Consider the following 22494-nt stretch of genomic DNA (forward strand, 5'->3'; position numbering starts at 1 on the left):
CCAAATGAGTACTTGCCGGCGGAGAGCTTCATTCTGTGCCTTAGATGTTGTAGATCTTCATCCCATGAGTGGGAGACTACGATGATGCCGTATTTACCGCCGACGGACCTCCTACGTCATCATTTTCTGGAAGGTAGCCGGCGCAGTTTTAAGTCCGCCGGCACAGAATCTTGCATTGTCGTGCTTTTTCGTTACTATGACGAGCCGTAGCTTGAGGAACTGGGCTCCATTATCCCATCTGCCACCATGTTTTCTACTTCCCGGGCGATGAACGGCTTCTTCGTGGAGCATCTGTAGGGAGAAAGCCAGGAGGGGGTGTCTGTACGCAGTCGCATTGCGTCCGTAGTTGTCGTAGTTGTCGATGGGGGCGCTAGGTTGTCTGTTACTGTTTTGAATGTGTCGATGAGTTATTAAAGTGCTAGTTCGAGGGGTGCTGGAAGACGATGCTGTATTTGAGGTCCGTTGTGTCTTCTTCAAAAGTGGGCAGGTAGTCTTGGGGGCTTCTTAAGTGGCGAAAACCAGCAGCTGGGCGCTAGTTTTGTCGTCTTTCGGTAGTTGTGTGGTTGTCTTGCTCTTTGGTTGGGTCTCATTGGGTGATGCCGGGTCCAGAGCGGGTGCTCAGTGGAAGGTTCAAGGCATGGTCCTTCGATCGCGTTGTTCCTGAAGGTCGAGAACGTTGGGTGCCAATCGTTATCCCGACAACGAATTTTAATGGACGCACGAGGAATTGTTCACACGCTTCGTAAGTACGAATAAGCAATGATCCTACAACAAATGATAAGTGTACACACTAATAACTACACAAGGTCTACTAAAGTCCAGAACACAAACACGAATCTCACACACGATCTACAAAGTCACTCGTGGAGGTGGCGTATGGACGGTGGGCGCAGTGGCGTAACTTCATTTTAAGGGCCCGCCCTCAAAAATATTTGGGGACCCTTTCCCTTACGCTTAATATAACCGCTTGAATTTCTAATGACAACCACCTTAAAAATATATAAATGAAAGTTCACTAGAAATACAACCCAGAAGATTCGGATCCTTTAATAAAAATAGCTTCAGGAATTAATCAATTTTAGCCAATTTATTACTTCGCTGTTCAACGTTTGTGTTTTGCTTTGCTCTGTAAGTTCCACTATGGTATTTTCGTCCATTCTGAGCTGTCTGATTTCAAAATACCAAACGATAAGTACTGGTGGCATATCTACAGACGCCGCTAGAGATACATTTAAACTCATTTAGTTATTAAGTTTGATTACCGACTTCTATTCTTTGTGTATGAATCCGCCTTTTTTGAATGACGGTAACTGTTTCGTCCGTGCAGAGGTAAATGCTAGAGCGTTCAAAGTACTTAGTCGCATTCATCTCGAATTACAAGTTCAGTTTAAGGTTACCGTATCCAGGACCTTCAGATATCTTCTGGACTGCAGAAGGTCCCGCTAATTAACAAAGTGTTTCATGTAGGTACTTTATGTAAGAGACTTCAATGTTATTTTTCACAAATGGGAAAAGAGTGGAGTTGCTTTTAAATCTCTTTGAGCTGGCTACTTTTGAGCATATCAAATTTCGTATTAAATTAAGGTCAGATTTAAATAATATGATGTGATGGTTTAAATTCAATAGTTCCTCGGATTGTTAATTTTTGTATGTTGTAGATATGGCCCGGATTTTTCACCTCCTGTGAACAAGTCCGAAGGGCATCACTGAATTGTTGCAGACCGTCAGATGTTTCCATTTATCTTCATCTGCCAGTACCCTAATTTTAGGTCTAGCGTTGAGCGTTTCCAGTGCCAGTAGCGTCTTCTGAATAAGAAATGATAGGTATCACAAAATATTTATGATTAATTGAAAGTAGCGCTAATGACCATAATTGTCGATTTATTTAAAGAAATACAATGTAATATAATAATCTACCACATACACTATCGTGCACTTGGAGGTGGTCCCGTCTGGTCTTCAATGAAGAATGGAATGACTATATAAAAGTCTAGATTTTTTTCATAGACTCCCTGTCTGGAAATTTAACCTCATACGGCACCTGCTCGTGCTCCACCACCCATACGCTACCGCTTTCACCTTTTCCAAGTATCGTTATCGCCCCCTTTCCGACAACTTCTACCCTGCAAGCGGCCAAACTGTCTATCTAACTATCAAAGATATCTAAGTGTCCTTACGATTGAATGGGCGCGTTATTCAAAATTTGCACGCTGCGCTCCTTAAGACCTGGCAAGAACTCATCCAAAATTTTACTCGCGAACGGCACTCTGTCGAGGATTTCAGTATCAGTGAGTCCTGGACAAAGTGTTAGTACTCTAACGCCGTTATAATCGTAGTAATCCGGAAGACCCATCACACGACTGAAAGCAATAACCCAAGCCTTCGTGCCAGAATAAACCGGAGTAAACAAAAGAGGCTCGATACCGTAAACTGAGGCTACGTTGAGTATAACTCCGCCACGTCTACCTCGACTTTTACTCATATATCTGAAACCCAAATAGGTACCTTGCAAGGTTCCAACCTACAAATCAAGGTTCAACTCTGGCACTTACTTACTAACTTACTATGTTCGTATTAATAGCTAACGTGGGGTGAACTTCATTTACAATGCCTGCGTTGTTAATCATAATGTCCAGGCCTTTCCAATGTGCAAATGAGAGCTTGAATGCATCTAGAAGTCGCCACACGTTAAATTCTCGGAGTGATGGTATCTGCTTTACCTTCAAGCGCGCTCGAATTCCCGACATCAGCAGGGATGAAAATTACCTTTCCATGCCCAAATATCTGGTTCAGCGATTTGGCGGCCGACGTGCCTTTACCTACGTTCACACCTACGATGGTGATGCCCTAGTGTGTGTCAATTAAAATTACGCGGCCCTCCATAGTCAAGGATTTACCCTAACTCCATTGCTCAGCAGCTCAGAGGCTATGGTAAGGCCTATACCGCGCGAACCTCCGGTCACCAAGGCGATTTTCCCCTTAAAGTCGAACGGTGCGGTCCCAAATGGGCCATGGCAGGCAACTACCGCTATCAAAATTGTAAGGTACCAACGCACCATTTTCTAACACTCTACTAGCATAAACTCGGTGTTTTGATGCAACCATGTTCTCTTTTATTATTGTCTCAAGGTGAATCTAGTGTGAGACCTCTTAAAAAAAGTAACTAAGTTCTTGCTTGCTCAATTTAAATGTGTTTTTGTTGTTAGATTTACTAATTACTTTCATTCACTTACGAATAGAATGTTATATAATTCCTACTTATACATTGCCGTCCTTGCCATTGTTTGCATCCGTGGTGCTAGTGTTGCACAATCCAGTTGGTACCGAGCGATAACAAAGTCTTCCGGAACTGGAGGTCAGATCGTCATCTTTGAGTGTATCTGTGTATAAGACAAATAAAGCGTGTGCGGACAATTCGCACTCGAAAAATTCGCTCTCGAATAATTCACACCCGGATAATTCTGTAAATCTTTGGGTTATTAAAATTAATTATTTTTAAGAGGCTACTAGACGATTGCCTTTACAGAATGTATGTAGTAGTACACATCTTGGTAAACATCTACTTCATGAAAAAATGTTTCAAATAATAGTTATTTGGTCTTTCATTTTCAACACATCGCGATTCTTGAGTATTTCCATTTCTTAAATATAATCACGCTGGTTTTTTTTTAGGTTGTATGAAGAGTCTGATATAGTTAAATCCTGTAATTTAAGAACACATAATTTTTATCTACTGTGCTTTCGTTTTGAGAAAATAAGAATAGGTAACTGAAACGTCTTTTGTGGAGTAATTAAATACCAAATAGTTATATCTAGTTATAGTATATCTACAATATTATGTGTAATATTCGCTACTTTTGAGAGGCTCTTAAATATTAAAACAGAATCAACATATAATACCGTACACAAACAAAGTGATAAGTCTAAAGTTAATAGTATATTGAAAGAGAAGTGTTACAATGCGACCTATTGTAATACGACTATATCTTGTGGCACGAGTGGCGTAGCGAAGCGGAGCCACGAGTGTCCACAAGATAGGAGTATTATAATAAAGCATTGTAACACGTGTTTTTCATACTATTTTTTCTATTTCGGGGCTTTAATTTAATTAAAAAGTAATTATCAAAAACTACAGGAAACTTTAGAATTGATATGTCTTAAGTTGGCAACACCATTTACGTTGACAAATTTTAAGTTGGCAGCGTAGATAAACACAACACTGTGATGTTGAACCCCTACCGATAGGCAACACATCTTACAACTAAAGGAATTTTAGAATCCCGTTTTGCGCAGACGTGAATTTAGTACAAAAAAACTGGAGAGTGGCGTCGGCGGGAGCACTGGTGGTCCGGATTTTGATGGTGGAGTAGCGGTTTGGTGTGCTTTTCAAAGTTTAGTTAGTGTTTGATATATTTTTCCAAGCGATATCAAGGTAGTACTCGTTTTATTTAAGCTATTTTAAATTCGATGTTTAAATTTCATGCCTTATTTGTTTTCATTTTGAATTTTGCTTTAGATTTGACCTCTGCTGATTGCAGGCATGGCGTGGGCGGCTATTGTTTGAGTTTAGCGTTAAATGAGTCATGTTTTAGCTTGGCTCCTTGTGCGCCTGATTATGCCGCAATGTTTCCCATGATTATTTGAATGTGTTTACGCGGGAGTAGATTGCTAGAATGTTACTGCCCTGAATGTTTGGATTAATAATTTATTTCCGTGGAAGAGAAGAACCACATGCAGTTTGCCCTGTCGCTGTATATGTTTCTTTTTTTCTTCTCGCGCAGGCTGCAGTTCTTAGCGTCTCGCATTAGCGAGAAAGGGGGGCCCTCTGATTAATTTCTCTTCTGTTTAAAATGTGGATTTTTGTATGTGGTGTGGTCTGCTTCCCCTTGAATACCCGTGTTGGCATTCTCAGGTGCACGTGCACTTGTTACGTAATAAATGAATGATAAGCAAGGTCGGGACAAGGTAATGCCTGCTCTACGTGGTTTAAAATGAACTCTTGATGTTTTTTGCAGGTAGTGTTTTTATACCCCAATGATTTATGGAAAATGACAACGTAGGAGTCCATTCGTACAAATTCGTCCAAGTCGAATATTACCGAGATCTGAATGGCGCGAACTTCCGACATTTTGACAGCTAAAGTTAGATGGCGCTGTCTGCGATTTGTTTCCCCAGAGTTGCCAACTGTAAGTACAGGGTAAGTCGATATTTCCAGCAACTCCTGAGGACCCCTAGGAACATTACAACACTGACATTTGGAAACTTTAAATTCCGTGAATGTGTAATTTTTTACTCGTAGATAAATTTATTTATGGTGGATGTCTAAACTGCTGATTTGGAATGTATTAAGTTCTTCGTGTACTAAAAATCAAGGAAAACACATTCATTTTACGTACGTAATTTGATTTCACATCTGATGATTTGACGTTGACGTCTTGGCGAACTGCCAACTTAGAGATGAAAAGTTACCAAAAACAATGTTACAATGGAACTCATTGAAACACTGTTTTTGCCGAAAACAGTTGCACATAATTCTCATTGTAACACCGAAATAGAAATTAGTATATTGAAAGACAAGTGTTACAATGCGACCTATTGTAATACAACTATCTTGTGGCACGAGTGGCGACGCGAAGCGTAGCCACGAGTGTCCGCAAGATAGGAGTATTGCAATAAAGCATTGTAACACGCATTCTTCAAACTATTTTTTCTATTTCGGTGCTTTAATTTAATTAAAAAAATCATTATCAGAAACTATAGGGAACATTAGAACTAACATGTTTTATGTTGGCAACACTTTTTATGCCGTTAAGTTTTAGGTTGGCAGCGTAGTAAGACTGACATTTTGAAATTCAAACATGGAAGTACCCAACGAAGTACCTACTTGTACTAACTAGTAACTGCCAACTTAAGAGATGAGTTACCAAAAAAAACGACTATAATCACTGTCTTTGTACAACTGTTTTCGGCCGAAAACAGTTGTACAAAATCATCAGTGTGACACCTAAATAGAAAAAAATATTTACATTATAAGATCAAGGTGAAAATAGAAAAAGGAAGTAATTTTAACGCCCCCTTACATAAAGACTTCTTAATGAAGACACATAAAAAATGGTTCTTTATTTCTTTAGTTGAAAAGAGTGACAAAGGAAATGAATTAAATTTATTTTAGACTAAACGAGTATGTTTAAATGACAATAGAACAATGCATTTCATAGATGGCACTAAATTTGGATAAGTATAATTAAGATAATATTATAATTAAGGTAAATTTGAAAAAACCCCGATAACACAAATTGCACTTCATAAAGAAACAATAAGAGATATATCGTAATGACATCCTTTCTATTATTTCTGGAAGATGAATAGGGTTTATTACAAGGTAAAAGTAATTAGGTCCGAAAAATCAGGTTTAAGTACGTATGACCACAACTAATTAGAACTTTAACGCCTGTATAGAATCTTCATTCTTGAACGTTTGATAGAGTGGTATTTTAAAATTTATCTGAGCACGGGTTTTGATTTTGTGTATACTTTTTTTTAATTTTAAAAAATTTTATTTCTGGTGGTGGTGTTCAGAAAAGGTAAGTTTCCAGTTTTCTTAGAACCAGTTTTACGTTTCTTTGACCACATATGGCTATATGTTGATTATTGGTGACTGAGTAAAATTACACTAACTGCTTATTTTTTGCGTTATCTTTGCTACAACCATGGTAGTGAATGAACTTAAAAGTTTCCTTTTGATTTTCTTACTGTTATTTATTTTATAGTTTGAAGAGATACATGGAAAAATTTTGGCATTTTTTTAAGAGATTGTTAATAATCAAAACAGTAAGGGTTTTGAAAATCTTGAAACGTTTTAGGAACAGGTCGATATTGATGATTTTTTCTTTTAAATGTTTGTAATTATTAAGTACCTATATACTTCCTTTTTAATTTTGGTATGGCATACCTAGTACTAAAGCAAAACCCTTAGCATTGGTAATTGCGTAACAAGGAAGATAGGACATCATTGGAAAGACTTTCCTTCTCTGAATTTGGTGAGACTATAATTTTTTAGATTTGATATTTTCGAAATATTTTAAAAGTAAGTTGAGGGCGCGCTGTTGTTTATGCCATTGGAAGGATGTCGGGCCGATCACTATGTAATAGAAGGTAATGCGATCGTGCGTCAAAATTATGCAGTTGCAAGTGGTATAAAAAAGAGAAAACTTGTACCTGCAACGTCGAATGCGCTGGAAATGAAACAACTAAACCAAAAAAATTACCTATCCGAATTCAGAGATGGGCGACCTTACCAACGATGCATCATTTAAGATTTTAAGGGTTGCACTGTCAGCGATGCGAGACAAAGACATTAGTGAGCAAGTTTTATTTTAGACACTGTTTCCTTCCATGATCAATTTGACGTGCCAAAGCGTTTTTTGAAAATTATTTTAATTTACAGAAATAGCTATGTATCGCGTTTCTAATGCAACACCGTATATTATTTAACTTCTGAGATATAACACCAAAATCTCCCCATAAAAATTGTTATAATAATCAATGGGTAGATTTTGGTGTTATTTCTCCGAAGCTTCTTAAGCACCCCATTGAGAGTCATGGATCTACACAATTTCAGTATATTATTTAAATAATAGCCATATAATTTATAGCAAGATCAATTGTTTTCACGATATTTATCAACATTTTTTGCTTTTTTCGTTACTTTACAGTTCTTATCTCTTTAATTTTACGGACACTCTCAAGAATCTATTTGTTTTACGTTCAAATATGATTGTAATTTACTTGAGATTCTTTTAAGACAATACATACGTATTTCGTTATGTATGTCCTTTAAATGGACGACATCGAAGGTTAGAGAACTAGGAAACTTAACCTGCAGCTGTTAACAAATAATAATTTATTACTTATTAAAATTTTATTTAGACTTTTATATTCCTATTGCAACATTATTTGTACGTGCGAAAAGGTTTCCAAATGAAAAAAACCTTGATTGTGGATTGGTACAATAAAACTGGGTAAATAGGTTTAAGAAATGTCAGGTGACAGTTTTACTGATAGTCCGATACCAGCAGCAGCATCCGTCTACTTGTGAACATGAGTGCATGGACAATTTACATTACGGATGAGTGTCTTTTTACCTTTTTTTTTGTTTTTTTTTTAAAATAAGTCTTCATTCATGGTACCTTTAGCAAGTGTTCTCATGTTTAATACGGAGATTACAATAAAATAAGTACTAAATTCCAGATTTTGACTGATATGGATGCTATTAAAGTGACCTAAAATCCCTACTGCTTTGATATGGTCCATTCCATTTAAAAAGGTACATAGGATTGTACGTATGAATTCTTGCCTCATAAATACTATTAAAAAAATTATTCCTCTACAAATTGTGTGGCTATTGTTTAACCAACATGAATATTTAAGTGACACATTAAAATGCCAAAATCAAGGAAAATATCATCAAAAATGGACTTGTCTCTGAAGCTAAAAGTTGAAATTTGATTTATTACAAAAAGTTGATAATGGATATGAGATTTAGGCGGTGCAAACTATACTATACGGGGCGCGTAACAATGGAGTTCGGTACAACGAAAAGGGGAAAGAGATACATAATCTATGAAGGATAGGTTCGGCTCTCCCTTGCAAAAAATTTAGTTTATCAACCTCTTCAAATTTCAATTTTACTCTGGAACCAACCACGGATATGGTCGTTGGCCTTTCCAGTTTTACTGCCCTTTTGGGTTTTTAATTGTTTTCCATCTATTGTAAGTTTTATAGCTATAGTCTCTCCTCAATTATCTCTACCGTCTTGCAGATCACCTGAAGATTACCGTTGGTCGAAACATGTAGTCTATCACTTCGTTTTATTAAATTATATGGGAACGGTTTAGAGAACTTTTATTCAATATTAATAAATTATCCCATTTAGAGTTTGAACACAAAATGGACGTCACGATTTCAAATTATACCTTAATATTGAAAGTATCCAAATTTTAAATGTAGGTATACGTCTATTACATGCACAAAGTAATAAACCTGATATTGGTGAGTAATATTGGGGATTTCAAGCTCTGAGTTAATTTAATACTTCACAGCCGACTTTCTATGTTAAAACTCAACCGTACACAAAATACCCTCTCAGGGGAGCGAAATTCTGGTGCGAATTACTCCGATGTGAATTATCCGGGTGCGAATTGTCCGGGAGCGAAACGTCCGGGTGCGAAATATCTTTGGTGCGAATTTTCCGTGGTGCGAAATGTCCGGGTGCGAAATATCTTTGGTGCGAATTTTCCTTGGTGCGAAATGTCCGGATGCGAATTGTCCGGGTGCGAAATGTCCGGGTGCGCAATGTCCGAGAGCGAATTATTCGGGTGCGAATTGTCCTACAACCCAAATAAAGATATCTAGGTTTTATAATCTACTAAAGGCCAAGAAACGGCGGAAAATAGGGGTGAAAATGAGATCATACGTTTAAAAGGGAGGCAAATAAAAGATAAACAAGTAAAACGATAAAGGGGAAGGGTAAGAGAAACTAGTAAGGAAAACTTAGGGAGGGGAACCAAGAACTGAGAGAAAAACAGAAAAGAAACGGCAGGAGCAATAGGAGTAGGAAGAGAAGAACGCAAGGGAAAGGGAAAGGGAAGACATTCAAGGAAGATAATGATACATCATGATGAGGAGGATAGCGCTTTGAATATTATATTTATATTTATATATATTTTTTATTGAAGTGAATAAAGTTTAGGACAAAGTGATGTGTCCTTGTCCCGACCAGGCAGCACTTTTGCACACCAAAGGCCAATTTATTTCATAACTAGGTTCCGAGCCCGTTCCGTTCAATAAAGTATAGTACCTTGTTACACTAAGTTGCTCCACCCTCCCCGGTTCCAGATAGCTCTCGCCAAGAAGCCGATGTCTGCCCCTGATCAAGGTGTCACAGTGACAGACCACATGCTCGGTAGTTTCATCTGCCTCGTTACAGAACCTGCACGTGGGCTCTCCTACCAGACCAATGTTCTGCAGGTAATAGTTGTGTAAGAACGCAGGCGATCTTGCTAATCTGGCTTTTATTCAGTTTTAGAAGCCTACAAGACCCAGATTTGCCAAGGGGACCTGTTAAAAAGGCCTTGGGCCCTCTGAATCCACTAAGCGTGGTTCTCCTGGGCCTAACAACAGAGAAAAGGTAGACACGGACCCGACAAACCTCCACCACTATCGTCGCGAGGCAGATCGTCTGCTCTTTGACTACCCCATATTCCGAACCTACTAAACTATATGGACTCACCAAACCCGTCTAGAGTTACCCTGAAATCATACACCGTAGCCGATCGGAATTTGTCTGCTGACAGGGCCCTCAGCGCCGCCTGATTGTCACTGCAAGCGTTGATTATACACACTAACTATAGTCAATGCTGCAAAGGTTCTCCTGTGCACAGGTCATGATGGGTAACATATCTGCCTGAAATATCGTGCTATACCGACCAAGGAAGAAGCTTATGTCAGCTTTTGGTCGATCACAATATTGCTGTGTGCCCCACGTTGGGCGCCAAATAATAATGCTGTGTGCACTGGTCCGTAGGCCAGAAAGACCGTTCACAAAACACCAAAACAAAAACCTAGCTAGCTCCTTATTATGATCACGGCAATAAACTTTTCCCCAGCACAGAGGAGAGATTCGACTCTGCTCCCAAACCAAATACCTTAAACTCCAAACTGAACTGCAAAATTTTGAATAATTAAAATGGACCTTGGGCAAGTATCCAATCCAAACACAGGTATTTTAGAACTGAAGTCGTGAGAATGAAACAGACAAAAATTAATGTAAAAATTACAAAAGTGCGATTTAATCGTAACACACAAACAAGGAAAATGTTACAAAAACACAAACAACTTTTACAAAAAGGCTAAAATTAAGACTTTAATACTTACATTACATATCCGGGAAATGTAATCCAAATACACGGTATCCTTACACAAACCACAAAAACAATTTTCAATTAAACACTCGGTTAAACAATTAAACTACAACGACCGGGTAAGCGCAGCAGAGTCATGTTGACAACTTATAGGGCGCCGAACAAACGACTATAACAACCAATCATACACAGTTGACAACAGAAAATATCCTCTCAACTTACGTTTAGAAGACCAAAATAATAGAGGTCGAATAATTTTACTGAACAAATTCTTATCAGACATTAAGAGATTAATCCAAACTTAATTACTAGGAAAATAAAAATTCATCTCTCTTAACTACATAGAAAAGGCGATAAATTACATCCGTATGTCAATTAAATTAAACATTTACAATTGATAACAGATAAAAGCAAACAAAATTACCGGAAATTTCTACGTTAGATAAAAATGTAAACAAAAACAACCTTGATCTAGACCTTGACCGCTTTCTCGTGTGACAATAATCTCCGTGACGTTACATAGACCAACAACAAGTTAATAACTTTTAATTACAAAAGTTAATTACATAAAAAGGAGACCGCCTTTGTCTATTAATTAAGATTTCCCAAAATTTCTTCCTGCCAGACGAAATAAACACAGCAACCCGTGCCAATGCCCGTTATCCTTTCCGTCAGGGATCCGTCTGCAAACTACACCAACCCCAGGGCAATCTGAGTTCAGCTACTTCGTCTTGTTCGGGAGGGTGACCTTATAACCCTTCGGTCTCAGTAAGGCAGCCGGATCACATCCCTTCTTGCGTGGAGGAGATCGGTTCTGAGGGTAGCCTCCCAGATCCGCTCATCCCCAAGGCTGAGATCCTTCTACTAGTCCCAATCGTTCATGGAAGCCTTGCTAGCCTCGGCCCTCGCAGCTAAGTGTCAAGGCTTTAGTCCCAGGAGTGTCTCCATGGTAAAAAAATTGGCGTGGTTTTCAGATCACCATGGAAGTGCACCGTACAATATTACTGGCTTTATTACTACAGTGTAAACTACCACCAAAAACTTCACTGCCCTGGTCAAACCCAGTTGACGTTTTCGAAGAGTGAGCCCATCAAGGTCCGCTCTCCTATTCGTAAATGTAGCAACCTCCGTATTTTCCGAGTTAACGGATATGTATATGTAGTAACGCTTCCAGGGTTTATCTCCAGCAGAACTTCCCCTTCTAGCCTGCACACGGGGCTGTAAAGAGCTGTCTCCGTAGACATACCAGCCCTGTAAGCATGTCGGATTGGATGTGGTGGTCCAGTGTAAGACCAGTACCCCACACCTAATATATGCATCCACCGTTTTTAGAAGATACGACGAAATCCTTCGCCATGCCATATTCTATATGACCCGGCTAAGGTCGGTATACAACTCTTTCCTTTCTCCAGCTTTAGACGATATACCCTAACGACATGGGGGATCTAAAGAGGCGCAACAAATGTAAGAGCAGCGGTTTCAAGCCCTTCTACAGAAAAGCCGGGAATATTCCACCCCGTCCTGCACGGTTAAATGAACCAAACGTGTTAACCGCCTATTTCAAAGATCCCTCAGTAACCACCCGGGCAGGTACTTTCCAGTCGATCAGCCTTGCACCGATCCGGGTAGTTGCCTCTGGTGGGTTACTTAGTCTCCGGAGCCTAGAAAGTGTGTATCCAGGAGATATATGTGTGAGACCGTCACCCGCGTAGACATATCTACCGCATGGTATCCTCGATGTCCCCATTTCTTGCCCAGGGTCTTTCAAAAGGATCTTACTGTGTTTTTGAACTCGGGTATACCGTCTAAGTTGCCACAGAGGATCCTCCATGATCCTCGTTTAGACCTTCGACTATGGTCCTTATACTTACGCAGAACGATCTTGACATCTTCCCAGTCCGCATGGACCTATTAAGGAGCGTGCGAACCTCATTGCGAACCTTTTGAAGGTCTGAGTTCCTCCGCAGTTTGCAGCTGTCCTCATATGACGCTGTTATGGTGTCGCTTAATAATGAGACCGCCTCTTCCATCTGCTCTGCTTTCCGATACACCCCACCGCTCTGACAGTTTCACCGCATAGTAGTACCCTACCCATCAGCGGACATGGTGTGCGTTTGCATCACAGCCAACCACAAGAGGAAGCCTATTAAACAGGTCGTCCCTTGACTGTGCTGAAAATGGGTCTGTAAGAAGGTTAAGTCTTCCACCACTGATGTACTAGGTTTTCCCCTCTCCTAATGATGCCGGCGGTTCCTGGTCGGAGCCATGAATCGCCACAGGAACCAAAAGCTCGTCGACACCTTTCTCCACCTCTGAGGACGCCGGTAGTAATCCCGATGCCCCTTCTACGCAGATAGCGAAGGATTGAGCTCTCTCAATCGCAACGGAATTGGGTCCTGCTGCCCGATAGGATGCCTCATCGACACCAAATGGGAGGAGGACCGTATAATCAAGCCATGGTTACCCTAGAGTAACTCTGAGCGCGACATCCCAGGGTCTAATAAGGGGGACGGTTTTCTCCAACCAATCCAAGGTCCACTGGTCCTCGTATTCGACCACAATGGCCTCCTGCTGATTCCAGCGGTACCCTGCTAGCCGAGGAATGGCCCCCGCCCCCGCCATCTCGTCAACAACCGCATTAAGTCTAAGTAATGTCGACCTCCAGGTGCGAGAGCGGAATAATGGCCATCCTGATCCCCGCCTCAACAACTTGCCCATAGGTTCGTGGAGCACCCGCAAAATTAGGTGCTCCAGAACCATTGGGATTCTTTTCAGACTGCTTTGAGCCGGACCATGGAGTGCTTCCCTTCGATCTGAGACGCTTGGTCCCTCACGTCGTGCTGCCTCCTGAGCCAACGACCTAGACACAGTTTTAAGCTTTGGGGTAGGGCCCGCTTGACTTGAGGTTTTACCCTCGAGAGGAGCTGAGTAGTGCGGTCTCACCTGGGCCGAGTTGCTTGCCCAGAGCTTGGCTGTTAGGTCGCCAGGTATTTATTTATTTCTTTATTTCTTTATTGCTCCTCTCTTGTTCTGGTCCCTCAATAGGCTTGACCCCAATTACAGTTTGTTGCTTTCTAGAGGTGCACCTGCATACTACTCCAGTATGTACCTTACGAATTAGGAAAACTGCCGGAAAACCTAATTTCGAGTAGCCGGCAGAATGCTCGAAACTGATCTAAGGAAATCCCCATCTCTGCCACAGATGAAATATTCTTACTTCAGCCCAGGTTTGAACTTCTTCCGACTATGTATCCCAACACTCTACCACTGAGACACATAGTCGGTTCCGGTATCCGAGCAGAGACTTGCTGTATCCGAGGGGCACCGTTATCGACACTGCACCCCATTGCCACTCACTACCACTCACTACAGTACGGCCGCTAACAGCTTGATGGGAGACAAGTTCGCAGCGACGACTTTCGTCGCACCCAGTCTTGGTTTTATCCCCGACGAGCCACTTATAATCGTCACTATCCACACTCAAGCACAATTCACTTTAGGATCATTTAGGTGTCTGTGTGGGTGTCGCCCTATACGCCACCCGGGGACGCTCCCAATGGGTGCCTCCACCGCACGGGTGTTCTTATCCCTACTAATATGAGAAGTTCCCATCAAATCTTCCTAAGATTCCACTCAAATTATCTTCACGTTTATTTGCTTTCCAGTTTCTTCTCCAAGAATATCCATGATGCTGCCATCCCCACGACCTTATATCCTCTTACAAAGTCCCGGAATTGAGCGTATTTACCCCTGCTACATTTCAGAATATCATTTTTAAGTTGCCCGTCTCCATGTTTACTTAGTTTTTCCATTTGTGTCCCTACTCTCCCCCCTCCCTCCCTCTATCTTTTCTTTGACTATTTCCAATCTTCACTCTCCAAAGCCCGCCCTTTCCTCTCCCATTCTTTTCCTTTTTGATCTCACTAATCCTTTTTCTTTGGTACTCGATCTCTAATCTTCATCTCTACCATTAGTTTCCTTTATCTCCAGCTTACCTTTTTGCTCTTTTCTCTTTCTCGTTGCGCAACCTCTCTAATTTATCTTTGTTGTGTTCTCTTCTTTCTTCATATGTCAACTTGTCTCTCCTTTAACCTTCCCATTCCCCTCATAACCTCCCTCTTTCTTTCGCATGTTAGTTCCGCGATTACCTTACTTCATCTGCATTCACGTTTACTTGTAGGTTTTTTAGTTCTTCTTCTTTTTCCTAATCCGATTGCTCCTCCCTTCTCTTTATTTCCTCCCGTAATCATCCTCCTATTGCCTTCATCAGCTTCTCTTTCATGTTATCTATTTGCCCCGTTGTCTCATTAGCTCTTATTCTAATTTCTTCCTTTATTCCTTCCATACATTTCTCCTTTGCTTTCTCTTCTGCTCTCCGCAATTCGCTTCCTTCTCCTTTTTCTATTCCGCGTTCTCGCTCCCGTCTCTTCTCTTCCGGTTTCCTTTGATCCGGTGACCTTATAACTTTCTTTCTCCTTCTAAACACTTCGAACCACTATTCTTCTGTTGCTTCTTTCCTCTTCTTACTCTCTAATCTAGACTCATACCGATCGCTTTAGGGACTTGCCCATCTTAACACAACCGCCTCAACACCGATGCGCTTTTGAAAACCATTCCTGTATTAATCTCAACCCCATCTCAAAGTGGCAAATGAAACAGAAAGGCTGAGAACAATGAAATAATAGGTGACAGGAAATTGGTAGAAGGCGGGAAAAGGGGAGTTGAGGATAGCTGAAGTGAGGCGGTGGGAAAAAATGAGAAAAAGAAAAACTAACGGCCCCGTGAAAGCGAAAGAAGTGGAGTAGTGTGACGTCAGATAAGTTGGAACTGCTTCTTTTCCAAACCCGTTGCATTAACGGCCAGCTAGCGCGCGGATGTGAAAATAAAACCCCATAAAAACCTTCCTCGTAACTTACCATAAGGTTGAGCGCGACCCTGAACCTTCCCCTTATGAAACTGGGAGCAATAAAATACAATGATTGCAATTTCCCACAACAAAATAATCCAGTGTTTTATTTACCGCTAATAACATTCTTAAGAATTCGACACTGTTTATTTAGGACAGATTTAAAACGACCGCCAAAATTAGGAAAGCATATTTAATAATTAACAATAAGCAAATGCAGGATATCAAGGACGTGTATACTACACTAGGAATAAAGGTATTCAAACAACTAAAGGCGCTGATTACCAAGGTTGACCTATCGGCATTTCCTATAATAGATAACTGAAGTAGTGATTAATGTAAAGGACGCAAATAAATATCAATTCGAACTGTCGGTTAGTACCGCGTGTTTGAGATAATGGATAATCCCTGACCGAATTTACCTTGTGTACGATTACCAACAAAAAATCGCACCGATAATGAAAGACGTGTTTCGAACATAAGCAACTTAAGGTGGTTTATACGTTTTCTTGTAACTTTTAAATTGTGGGCGGTCCGATTTGTTGCCGGCGTGGGGAGTATTAAGGTCGATTCTCACTTAACATAACGTTTCCATACCATATCCTTTCCATAACCATTCCGTAAATTATTATAGGCTACGAAATTGACCTTTAAGTGATATGTGCGTAAGACATTTAGTCGCGCGCCGATACACATTCGCCTTCCATATGTGAACGGAAAGGAGAATGTGTATTAGCGCGCGGCTGAATATCTTACGCACATATCACTTAAAGGTCAATTTCATAGGTATAATAATTTACGGAATGGTTATGGAATGGATATGGTATGGAAACGTTACGTATAGTGAGAATCAACCTTTATGCAGCCGCACTCCGCAGGCATCCCACCTCTTCGCATATAAATCGATCGAGATCTTGGCGACGGAATATCGTAGAACCTTCGGATTTTCCGCGTGAGATTCGCACTATCGTGTTTATTCCTGGATCGCTTAGTCTGAAAGCTGAAAGCCATTCCCATTCAAGTCAATAATTTATGAATGTGTTTTATGTGAAAATGCGTTTTATAAATCGACCGAGATCTCGACCCCTGATGGGCCACTAAACTTTAGGTTTGCGCTAATTGATAGCTGGCTATGGTCTATACAGGGTGATTATTAAACATGCGGCAAAAATTTAAAGAGCTTTGTTTAATCTAGCGAAAGTCCGAACTCGATACATGACCTAGGGAACGAAATATGTTGATTTCTATTATTTTGAGCCTCGTCTTGAGCGCACAGTTTTTCCTGTTGCCGATTCACTCGAAGTCCTATAACTTTTGTTCCAGTTGAGCCTGCTTTCTGAAAATCAGTAGCGTCCTTCCTTAATGTCCAAAGTACCTGTACGCCAATTTCAATACGATCGACCACTTTCAAAAGAGTTATAGCGCACACAGACGGACGGACGGACAAGTACGAGTATAAGAATCTGAGGATTGATTCTTAATAATTTGTGCCAGTGCTGTGTTGTAAAAGGGCGAAGTCCATCTTTAATGGCTAACTTTTAGGTGAGTTCATATAGTAGTTCATATCCATTCGATAAAGTTATCACTTACCAATTACAACGAGCTTTATAGCTTTTTTTCCGATATGAACTTGAACTTGAAGTGCGCCCCATTTGCATACAAGTCACAATCTAACACAAAAGCCGAAAGCAAAAGTAGCCGATACGAGATACACGGGTGTATACTTACTTTTTGATTTGATTTACGCAAGGTATACGGTAATCGGATGTTCCTGGTAAAACTCTCAGGTTTACTCATATGAAACGTTATAATGTATTTACAGCAATCCCCGAGTATTAGAATGATGCGGTTCGCAAACTCTTATCCGCAGATTGCATTAATAGGTGTTTGTCTATCGCTGTTACTAAATGATATAGACAAATCATACTAGATTACTGCTTACCTACTAAATTTATTCTTATTTTGCTTTTTTACACCAATTTAAGCAAAATTACCTATTGTATTTTTTGTAGTCTCTCCCGTAATATAAATAAATAAATAAACTAAACAAATATAAACAACGAGCTCCTGGGGTATGGCTATAGCATGTGCAAAATCAAATTTTAAACCTGATGTTAGTTTTGCTTTTATTTAAAGTGTATATGTAGGTATGAAATTTCATTTAATTGCTTCCATAAGTAAGAAAGTTGGCACTGCACATCCTACATAAAACCAAATTTGGAAAATGGCGATTCATTTGCTTTTATTCCAAGTGGATATGTATCAAATTTCATTTGAATGTTTCCATAAATAAGAAAGTTAGCACTGCGCATGCGCAAAATGAAATTTTGAAACTGGCGTTTAATTTGGTTGTATTCCAAGTGGCTATATATCAAATTTTATTTAGGTAAATCCCTCCATAAATAAGAAAGTTGGCACTGTGCATGCGCAAATACCAAATTTTGAAACTGGCGTTAAATTTGCTTGTATTCCAAGTAGCTATGTGTCAAATTTCATTTAAATCCCTCCATAAATAAGAAAGTTGGCACTGCGCATGCGCAAAATCAAATTTTGAAACTAGCGTTATATTTGCTTTTATTCCAAGTGGTTATGTATCAAATTTCATTTAAATATACTTCATAAATAAAAAAGTTTGCAAATCGGTTTATAAATGGTCGAAATGCGAAAAGAGCATTGTGAATGTTGATCGATTAGGCTCAATTTTTGGAATTGCGTTTTATATGGCTAAAGCTATACGCATATTGAATTTCATGCAATTCGGTTCATAACTCACAGAGATGTCAAAAGGGCCTTCCTTATTTTTTGGGCTACATTGCCAATTCACGAACTCAGATCTACAAATTTGATAAAGAATCCATCTACTAAATTTCATCGTAATCGGTCCATTCGTTATCGAGATATCGTGCTAACGGACGGACAGACGGACAGACACCGCAAAATTATAAACTCGCTAGGAGCTCGTTAATCAACAAATGAATATGTAATGTTAAGCTTTTAAAAGTTGAACTAACGTAGTTACGTATGGTTCCGTCAACGTACGCAAATAACATCACATTCCTTAACATTATAGTGACATCGCAACAAGGTTTTGCATAAAAACGTTGTCAAAGTAATATTGGTATAACGTTAGCCTTCTAAATGTTATTTTAACGTAATAATGTCCCGTTCCAGCGACGCAAGTCCAAAAGGTTACAATTTTTAACATTACAAAAACGTCGTAACCACGGTTTAGAAAGAAAAGCCATTCAAGTATCGTTGGTATAACGTTGATGTTTTGTTTAATTGAGTTGTTTCAAAATGCAACATTCGTTTAACGTACCAAACGTTTTTTAACATTGCTTGTCAAGTGGGAGTGGTCCTCAAATAACTACGACAGTGATACTCTACCAAATAGTTATTTATATAACAAGAGCGCGAAGTTCAATTTCGCGCATTGAGACTGAAGGTATTTTGACGAGGCGAAGCCGAGTTAAAATATCAGTCAAATGCGCGAAATAACTTCGCGCTAGCGTTATATACAATATTTTTTCTACAACTGAACCGATTGTTAATTAAATTGCTGTTTAAGTTCAACTTTGTCCCGTGCGCGAAATACTTTTTTCTACTCCTATGTCGTAAACATACCCAAAATGTCACCCTGTACTGCACGTCTAAATCGTTCATTATATCATACGGTTGCATAATGAAAATTAGAACTGTTACTTAATATATATATATTACGTAACAGGTTAAAGGCCAAACGCGAAATGTTAATTTAGTAGGTTGTCAGCCCTGCCTAATGAATGAAGTAACGTCAGATTTTGTTGTTGTAGGTTATGTTTCACATTTTGTAAACTTCTTTGAACAGAATTACTCATAATTTGTTTAAACATTGTCAATTGTATGAGAATGGAGCCTGTATGTAATTTATTAGCCGTGCCCAATTATTTTTCATAATCGTAATGGGCTACTCAAGAATGGTTTGAAGCTGCGTTTAGTTAATTAAGCAAACTCTGTTGCTACTATTTTGTATTTTAGAAAACTACAATAAGTACTCGAAGGATTAATGGATGGTGCCAATTACGACTTGCATGGAACACGGAATAATGCACTTTAGAATACTGGGTAGTCCGATGCTTCCTTCTCGGGAAAACTCGTTAAAAGACGCAGCGTTTTGAAGGCCTTAGTATTATCGATAGTTAGATACCTAATACATTGGCAACTGCAACAATAGAAATCGTTCAAAACTGTAATGAAAAAGAGCACAAACACCACCTGAGCTAGTTAGGTAGTAATCTTCAACTTCAACACTTGTATCGTGTATCCTATTGGCTATTGCATCTATGGTGCTAAAATGAAACTCACATTGCAGTAAGGAATAGGGATGTAAAAACCCTGCAATACACTTCCAATCTAAGTAAAAAGTATTTATAAAATTCTTGCTCGCTGGCGTGCATTCATGGAATATAAATGAGGTTACGTTGTATTTTGTATTCCTTTTAAATAGACCATGACATTTGACACCTGACAGTTCTAATTTTTAGTTCGAAGTTCGGATATTTAGAACCAAATCAATCGTAATCTATCAATCTTTTATCAATTATATTCAAGTCGTAGAAAAAGTATAGTACATAATTCGAGTGCTAATGCCTATTACGCACTCGATTTAATTACAACACTCGCTCGCTGCGCTCGCTCGTGTCGCAAAATACTCGTGCGAAATAGGCTTCTTAGCACACTTATTATGCAATATACTATTTTTCACTGTTGACGATTTCGCGCACGTTGTCAAGAGCAACCTTACTTATTAATCAACCGATTAAAAATCTAGTACTTCGCGTTACGAAATCCGTCAGAAAATGACAGGTTTTTTTGACAGTTGTAGAAAATTGAAATAGAAGTGCAGAAACGGTATTATTGAAAAACGAGTATAAATGTAGGAACACGAGCGCAGCGAGTGTTCCTATTATACGAGTTTTTCAATGACCGTTTCGGCATGCGTGTTTCATACTATTTTTTCTACGAAAGTGAAAAATTCTTCTCTAGAAATTAGAAATTTCAACTAGCCAAATAACGACAAAAAATCGTATAGTCTGATCGTAGTTAGATGTTTCAATTGTAAATGATCCAGTAAGCCGGTTGCCATGACAAAACATAATTGTTTGAAAAATCGTAAATTTAAGTCAAACAATTTGTGGCGTAGTGAAGAAGTGTTAAGATAGATTTTGACGAAACTGAAGATGAAGAAGCTAGGTATGTGCACCCCGCCGGACGTTGCGGAAATGGCTAATGCGGTTTCGCATGAATTGCTACCCCAAAAGTCTAAGCAGCGTTTCGGAAAGGAGCGTTTTCATAAGAGAACAAATCGCTAAGTTTTTGAGAGAAGCGCCTGATGAAACATTTGTAATGATGAAGGTTTGTGAATTTCTTATTGTATTTTTAAAACATAAATAAGCATAATTTAATTACAGGTTGCTCTCGTCCTTGGAGTGGCTGTAGCTTGCCGTCGGAGCGAACGTTGTAAAATGACTGTAATGGATTTCACAGAACAAGATGCAATTTTATTGATACTTAACCATTCCTGACTCCAAGAATCATGTCCCAAGAACGTTTTCTGTAGCAGAAGGCAAAGAAAATTCTACCATTGTCTGTCTTATATAACGAAACTGTGAATAAAGCAATACAATTACAAAGAGTTACTTCGCATATGTTTATTAGCGTGTAGAAAATGCGTGCAGAAAATATTTTTTATTTCATACTGTCCGGTAGATGTTCGATTACACTATTAATTTGAGTCCGGTAGGTGAGTTATTACAGCATCAGAGCCGGTAAGTGTCGCTAAGCAACACTTACCGGACTGTTATTTGTATACATCAAATTTGACATCTTCACACAATTAATGAAAAACCCCAACATAAATTTGGCTTCTTTATTTCAAACATTAACATTGGTTGTAATGAAACAATTTGTATTGCCCTCAACACTAACGCCTGAATTATTACTGGATGTCGAGTTAGTAATGCTTGATTCCTTCTGCTGTAGAACTTCAATAAAATTTTCGCCGCCTTGTATCAGTTGTATATCATACGGGCAATCTTAACTTTTCCTTCTACCGAGCCTTCGATGTATTTTTCTGCCGTCGATGAGCTTTTCCATGCCCCATGACGCTTTAATACCGAAACCCAGGCAAAAAAATCTCAATTCAAAAACTTACTGCATCCAAACAGTATGCCAACATGACGTTTTTCTCTACTTGTTTCGCCCCATGTTCGTTCCTCCATTGGCAAAACACTTAGTACTCTTTTTCATACCTTGCGGCCCACTTCTTAGGAACCAACTTTTCGGTTGCTTCATGAGATTTCGACAGGATTGTATCGGGAACAATGGAACATCCCACAACGTTTATAGCGTCCATTTTTCAGTGAAAAAAATTCAATGCCAACAAACTACAAACTATAGCAACGGCCGTTGCCACAGAAACAAGGTAATGCGATTTTTACAATATAATGAAATTTTGTAATCTTTGAAATAAAATAATGATACAAAAAAGACTTACAGTATGAAATAAAATACGTTACGATATACGTCCGGTAGTACTTGTAACAGTACTCGTTTAAGACATTCTTGACTCGGCTCCTGACGTCGCCTCGTCCATAATGTCTAAATCGTACTGTTACAAGTAACCTA

At 39.3% G+C, this 22494-nt stretch overlaps 1 protein-coding gene across 1 annotated transcript; it reads right to left on the reverse strand.

The window, feature by feature from the left end:
- Positions 1-1951: 1951 nt before the first annotated feature.
- LOC116181488 (15-hydroxyprostaglandin dehydrogenase [NAD(+)]-like) lies at positions 1952-3059 on the reverse strand. The gene is made up of 5 exons (XM_031501869.1): positions 2898-3059; positions 2721-2847; positions 2565-2671; positions 2178-2521; positions 1952-2123 (listed from the first exon to the last, which is right to left on the reverse strand). Exons 1-5 carry the CDS (start codon positions 3057-3059, stop codon positions 1991-1993), a joined length of 873 nt encoding a protein of 290 aa, XP_031357729.1. The 3' UTR covers positions 1952-1990.
- Positions 3060-22494: the final 19435 nt, after the last annotated feature.

The sequence above is a fragment of the Photinus pyralis genome, unplaced genomic scaffold (assembly GCF_008802855.1).
Source record: "Photinus pyralis isolate 1611_PpyrPB1 unplaced genomic scaffold, Ppyr1.3 Ppyr1.4_LG9, whole genome shotgun sequence".
NCBI classification, from domain to species: domain Eukaryota; kingdom Metazoa; phylum Arthropoda; class Insecta; order Coleoptera; family Lampyridae; genus Photinus; species Photinus pyralis.

What these genes read in the sequence shown, in the direction of transcription:
- LOC116181488 (XM_031501869.1), bottom strand. Translation starts at nt 3,059, where the DNA reads ATGGTGCGTTGGTACCTTACAATTTTGATAGCGGTAGTTGCCTGCCAT. An exon ending in GAATTCGAGCGCGCTTGAAG is followed by an intron (nt 2,672 to 2,720) that starts GTAAAGCAGATA and finishes GGCGACTTCTAG; the next exon opens with ATGCATTCAAGCTCTCATTT. An exon ending in TAGCTATTAATACGAACATA is followed by an intron (nt 2,522 to 2,564) that starts GTAAGTTAGTAA and finishes CTTGATTTGTAG; the next exon opens with GTTGGAACCTTGCAAGGTAC.